The following is a 6,040-nucleotide window of genomic DNA, read 5'->3' on the forward strand; positions in this document are numbered from 1 at the left end:
GTATGTTGCGGCAAGAGCGAGGGCGCGCGAGGCAACGCACGTGCGGAGGTTGGCGGCCAACCACCGCGACAGGCCGCTTTGAAGAGCGCCCGCTCCCCTGTCTGCTCGTGCACCCAGGCACGGTGAGCCGCACTGCGTCTGATTAGACCGCGAGGGGCGGGGCCAGCTGAGCTGCCGCACCCAGAACCCGCGGAGCGGGCGGCACAGCGGGCCCCGGCCGGCTGCGTCGCGGGGGGCCGCGGCTGGTTGCCCGAGGTGGGAGGGTACGGCTCACCCTCCGCCACGTACTGCAGGTATCCCCTCACGAAGTCGCGGTAGTTCTGGCTGGCCCCAATGGTCTCCACGCTGGGCGGCGCCACCTGGCCGTACTGGTCGAGCTGCGCCTGGTCTTGCACCACCTCAGACTGCTGCCCCTGCGCCAGGGCTGGCGGTGGGTGTTTGGGGCGCGGGCTTGGCAGGTGGCAGAGGGGAGGGAACCCACGGTGTGACAGGCGCGGCAGGGTGTCCCAAGGCGCAGCAAGGTTCTCTACTGCTGTGAATGGCTAGTGGTGCGAGTGTGCGGCACCGCCCCCGCACCGGTGGCATTGCTGCCATGTGGTGAGCGTTCACTCACCAATTGATCCAATGAGGACAACGCACAGGAGGTACAAGTCTGTGCTGAGGTGAGCTGCCATTGGCGCAGCAGCGCTTTGAAGGCTGCTGTGCGCCTTGCTGCGTTGGATGTCACTCGGGGCAGCCACGTACAGTATCAACGATCTGCAGTCCAGCTTTGATAACAACTAAACACGTGAGCGTATCCAAGTAGAACGCTCGCACAGCTGAAAGCAAACCTTGGGATCCCCGCCAAGCGAGCAAGAATGAAACAACGAACGCTCTGGCGGCTTTGGCCGATAACCTAGCAGCAACTTTGATGTTCACACAACAGATATTCTAAACTTGTTATCCTGCCACGCGATCCTCCTTCATCATCCTCAACGGTGCCCTGCTGCACAGAGCGCAAACTGCTCAGTGGAGGTTGCTTGGCGCACACGTGATCCCACCACACGCATGATGAGCATAGCCCGTATGTGTGGAGAAACCTTAGATCAACGCTTGCTCTGCACAACCCGCATGCCAACTTTCCATACCTAATGCAGGCACCTCACACCCACGTCCTCTCACCCTGCCCAGTCATCCTGCCTCAGCATGTAGCCACCCGCCAACGCTTGTCCACAGGCAACGTAGCCCCAGCCTATTTCGCCGCAGTCGTGTCCCCACAACAACCCCATCCCTGCTGCACTGCCGTTGCACAAGTGTGACAGAAACAAATCGCAGCCAGCAGGTGCTTACTGATTGCAGTAATTTACAATGCCGACGTGCCAGTGGTGCACACGCGCCACCGATTCCCGTTTGGCGCCAATCAGGGTTTGATGCACGTACACTTAGCCTTGCCGCAGCCGCCCATGCCCGGGACGCGTGAGTGTGCACCACCTGAGAAGCCCCTGCAAGGGCATCGCTCACGGTCGGTGGACAGGCGGCGGCAAGTTGGGGCCATCCCAGATGCTGGTGGCGAGGAGCACCAGCCCGCATGGTCACGCACTGCCGGGCGCAAGGGATGGCATCGGAGTCCCCTACAGCACGGCAGGTGTGTGTGTATGTGTTTGCAAGTGCAGGTTCATCTGTGACCCCGATGTTGCATTTACGGCGCACGTTTGTACAACTTGTTCGTGCTAAGACAACCTCGTTGTTCAGGTAAGACAAGGAGAGCTCATGGACAACAGCCGACGGAACAACTCAGTCAACCGAAACATGGGCAGTCAACATTTCCCAATGTTGCAGGCTACTAGATAGCACATTCCAATATACTGATTGGTATTGCTGGAGCCACGGACAAAATGTTGCCCCAGGGCAGAGGGTCGCCTTCAAAACACCTGCCCACGGCTTGCACAGTCGCGGTGCAGCAAAGGCCAGCAAAGGGAGGATAGGTTGATTGCAATGGAGGCGCCGTCATCAGGCGGTGGGCCTGGGGCAACAACCACGCTTTTGGGTGGATTGAGTTCTGGGTGGTCCAGCAGCTCTCGGATGTGTGCCTGGCTAAGGTGATACTCGCTGTGCCGTGATGCTGGCACAAAGTGCGGTGTCTATTTAGTGCCAAATCCCGTACCGGTGAAACCCCCCTGATGTACAGCGCTCTCGGGTGAGGTCAGCAGCGGCTTCATGCCTCACCCCGTCCAGCGCATTGAAGGAGAGAGCTCCTCAGCCCTATGTGTGGTCTCACAGTCACAGGGACTCGTGGGCGGTCCAGTCGAAGAGCATGACGGCTGCCGTCACGTTGTCGTCGGAGCCCCAAACCAGCGCACTACGTGCGACTGCGGCGGCGGCCGCTCTTGCCAGCGCGGCGCCGTCGTCGGTCACCTGCCTGCCCTGTTGGGGCGCGGATGGCAGCGTGCCCGTGAGAGGGCGCAGGTGCTAAACAAAGCAGGGTTAGCATCCAACTCGCTTATATGACACACAGCTGCCAGCCCAGTGGGCGAAGATGTCATAGGTGATGAACAAGGGGATTTCAGAGCTTTCACAGCGACCATGTGCATGCTCTGGGGCATGCTGGCATGCGCCGCATCACAAGCTGTCAGCCCTCATGCCGCCCGCCAAGTCTGCCCTGCGTCTACTCACCCTTTCCACAGCGTCCACCGCGATGGCCAGTGCGTCATCGTCAGGCAGCACGTCTGTCACCCCGTCCGTGGCCACCAACAGCAGGCTGTCGCTGGGTGTGAGGGCCACGCTGCGAAGCGCCGGCTCCGGGGACAGGATGGGGTGGGGGTGCTTGAACGCAAAGTCACCCAGGGAGCTGCGGGAGGGGGGCGGCGCAGGGTGGGTGGGCGTGAAGCTCAGGGGTGCTGGAGGAGAGTGAGGGACAGCCATTGGCGCGGTGCATGCATTGGCGCATATAGGGGCGTATCATGGGGAGGAGTGCTGTCCGACAATTGTGCAGCATGACCTGCACATGCAGATAGCGCACACAGCACAGACTTTCTGCGTATGTTTCAGTGTGAGCCATCGCTTCAGCCCTGGCATCGTGTGCGCCCACCGCGTAACCATGGACGCCCAGGAGCTGGCCGGCCCTGTTGAGCCCGCCACGCGTGCCGCCGCCCCCGGCCACAGTGTCACCACCCGCCCGCCTGCCGACAAGACACGCTCCAGCTCGGCCGCGTTGCTCCCAGCGCGGTGCTGTGTGCCCGTGGGCAAGTTGAGGAGGGTACCATGCATTGCACAGGGGCGTCGTACGAATAACAAAGCGCGTGTGGGGCATGCTACACAGGCACAGGTACTTCACGCACACATTCCAGCACTCTAGGCAAAATTGCGACTGTGTGTGCGTGTGTGTGAGGGTGCGCGTGCATGCGCGCGCCTGTACATGCATGCTTGCGCTCGTGCGTGCGTGTGCGCGCCGCTGGCGCGTGAAGAGCCACTGCCACCTGCGTGGGTGGCCCGCCATTTCAGGGCCCATGCATTCCAGGAGCTCACCTCCTCAGAGAGCCGGTGGGCGCGGCCCCCGCGCGCCAGCAGGGCGGCGCCGTCGCCCGCGTTCCCCACTGTCAGGGTGTCGCCCGCCACCAGGCCCACCTGCGCGAAGGCCGTCAAGGGGCGCAGAGGGACGCCGGGGCCGGCACCGCGCATCACGGCGAGGTGGGCTGCGTGTGCGTGCATGCTGCTGCTGCGTGGCCGCGCCACCTCCCCAGCTGCCCACCAACAATGCGGCTGGTTTGCGCGGCCCCCTCCGCGAGGCTTCCCCATGTGGTGTCTTTTCGCACGCCCGGAGATAACCCCACCAAAGGCAGGGTCACAGGCACAGAACAGTGTGCACGCCCGCCCTCCCACCAGTGCCGTGGCGCCGCTCTCGTCCCAGCCGTGCTGAGTCAGCGCGGGGTCGCAGCGCGCGTCGCGCCACCACCGGTCGAACGATAGAAACGCCGCCGCCACCGCCGCCTCGAAAGCGCTCAGCGCCGCGCTGCCCGCGCCGCCGCGCGCGTCCGGCAGCCGGCGCGTGTCGGCAGAGCTCGCAAGGGCGCGGCCGAGCAGCGCGCTGTGCAGGAGCTGCGGCATGTGCTGCGCGGCGAGGGCCGCCGTGAGCGCGCCTTGGTGGCCGTCAAACACGCCGACGCACTGCAGGCAGGACGCGCAGTGTGAAGCCGCCGGCCCCATGCGCGGTGCCGGCACGCCGCTTGCAGGGAACACGGTGGAAGGGGGGGGGGAGGGGGCACGCAGGGGTGGGTATCGGGGTGTGTGCAAGCGCGCAGGTTTGCGAGGAGGGCCAACCCTCAGCCACGACCAACCCTCAGCCACGACCAAACGCACCCAACAGCAGCCAGGCGGACACACAGGGGCCAACCGAGAGGGCAAGGCGCAGCTTTGGCTGTAGCCAGGTGATGATGCAGCCAGACCGCCGTACCTGGTGGGGTCCAGGGCGGCCAGGAAGTGGCGGTCCTCCATGGCGGCCCGGTGGCCCTGCAGCGCGCACGCCGCCATGTGCACGCCAGGCGCGCCGCGCCAGGTCGCCGCCCCGGGGTCACCCGCGCCGCCGCGGCCGCAACTGCTGCGCTGGGCGCCGGCGTGCAACCAGGGCGCCACGGCGCCGGCGCAGGCGACGGGGCGCGGCGGGGGCGCTGCGGCGGCGAGGGGGGGCGCGGGGAAAGGTGCTGCCACCGGGCGCGCGGCCGGGAGCCACAGCTGCCGGGACGGTGACGAGGATGACAGCAGGACGCCCCGCGGCTGCAGGCCAGCGCATGCTGCCGCTGTGTCGCCCTGTTCCGAGGCCGCTTCAAGGCCCGAGAGCGCCTCACCGGGTGCTGGCGCTGGGCTGGGTGCGGCTTGAATGCAGGACGGCGGGCGGATCTTGTGATGTTGTGGGGATGCTCGGCGCACGTTTGTTGCGGGATGACATGTTGACTCCAGAGCCCTAAGCATGCTACAAAGTTGCCAAACACCTCACGGTGCCATCCAGGCCGCTTAATTCAGCTCAACCCTTCCGAGACAATGCGACACGGTCGTGAGCAGCACTGCTGTTAGCCGGGCCATTGAACAAAAAAGTGTGGGAATATAGATGCTTCTGTAGAATCAGGGGCGCGGCGCGGATGTGCATACATGCGCGATGGATGGCTCCTGCCACTGGTGCCCTGCAGTGCAAGCAACTGGCAACCTCAACCACCCACTCACAGCTGGTTGGCAAATTCGTGCCTGGTTGATTGCATACGTCTTGTAGAAATTGTGGATCGAGGCGAACTTCTGGAGATCGGTGACTTGTTGGCACGCCTAAATCGCCAAGCCAGCTGAGGACAGGCATAGCAGGTGATCCACTTTGAACGTCGTCTTGATCGCAAGCCGAGCAGCGGAGGCTGCTCAGCGTCAATCACCGTCGTGCAGCGCGCTGGCAGGTGCGTGCGCGTGCCGTGGGTGCGCAACCCCCACCCCCCTCGGCCCCAATGCTGTTTGGGCGGGCTATGGCGCCAGACGCGATGCCACTGGCCAACAACGGATGCAGGTGCAGTCCGCCCCCTGCCGAGAAATAGTGGTGCACACGCCGACCGCTCCTCCGCAGGCGCAGCTCCCCAGCACCGGCGGGCGCGCGGGGCCGGCACGGCCGCGGGGCGTGCGCGGGCGCGGCGCCGTCAGGGCGCCCCCAGCGCGCACAGCGCGGCGCCATGTCTGACCCCCTGACCTTTGGTCTTGAGGATGACGGCCTGGTGGACCTCACCACTGAGCTGGAGAGAGCCATTATTGACGACCCCCTGCTCGGGGGCGGCGGCGCCGCCGCGGCCCGCGCGACGCACCCCGAGGCGCACGCCCCCGCCGCCGCCGCCGCCGCGCACCACGCGCCGCCCGCGGCGGCGGGGCCGCTGGGCGATCCGCTCTCTGGGCTCGGCCCCCTGGGGGCGCAGCCGCAGGTGCAGGCGCGGGGCAGTGCAGCGGCCGGCGGCCCGCACTCGCATGCAGGCTTCGACCCCTTCGCGAGCGGCGACGGCAGCATTTCGCCGGGTGCCGGGGGCAGTGGAGGCGTGGCGGG

At 65.6% G+C, this 6,040-nt stretch overlaps 3 protein-coding genes across 3 annotated transcripts in view; 1 reads left to right on the top strand and 2 right to left on the bottom strand.

Annotated features, from left to right (window-relative positions):
- Positions 1 to 142: 142 nt before the first annotated feature.
- MNEG_8534 (hypothetical protein) lies at positions 143 to 674 on the bottom strand (the record flags this gene model as incomplete). Its single annotated transcript, XM_014042990.1, has 3 exons — positions 143 to 171; positions 275 to 424; positions 614 to 674. 3 exons carry the CDS (start codon positions 672 to 674, stop codon positions 143 to 145), a joined length of 240 nt encoding a protein of 79 aa, XP_013898444.1.
- A 1,585-nt stretch (positions 675 to 2,259) lies between these two features.
- MNEG_8535 (hypothetical protein) lies at positions 2,260 to 4,182 on the bottom strand (the record flags this gene model as incomplete). Its single annotated transcript, XM_014042991.1, has 5 exons — positions 2,260 to 2,403; positions 2,653 to 2,827; positions 3,068 to 3,207; positions 3,505 to 3,603; positions 3,859 to 4,182. The coding sequence occupies 5 exons, from the start codon at positions 4,180 to 4,182 to the stop codon at positions 2,260 to 2,262; spliced, it is 882 nt and encodes a 293-aa protein (XP_013898445.1).
- Positions 4,183 to 5,678: 1,496 nt separating this feature from the next.
- Positions 5,679 to 6,040, top strand: part of MNEG_8536 (hypothetical protein) — a gene marked incomplete at both ends in the record, with an annotated part of 6,500 nt that continues 6,138 nt past the window's right edge. Inside the window, one exon of the mRNA XM_014042992.1 lies at positions 5,679 to 5,921. Coding sequence (XP_013898446.1) covers positions 5,679 to 5,921 — 243 coding nt within the window. The remainder of the gene's footprint in view (positions 5,922 to 6,040) is intronic.

Source organism: Monoraphidium neglectum, assembly GCF_000611645.1.
Source record: "Monoraphidium neglectum strain SAG 48.87 unplaced genomic scaffold scaffold01632, whole genome shotgun sequence".
Taxonomy (NCBI): domain Eukaryota; kingdom Viridiplantae; phylum Chlorophyta; class Chlorophyceae; order Sphaeropleales; family Selenastraceae; genus Monoraphidium; species Monoraphidium neglectum.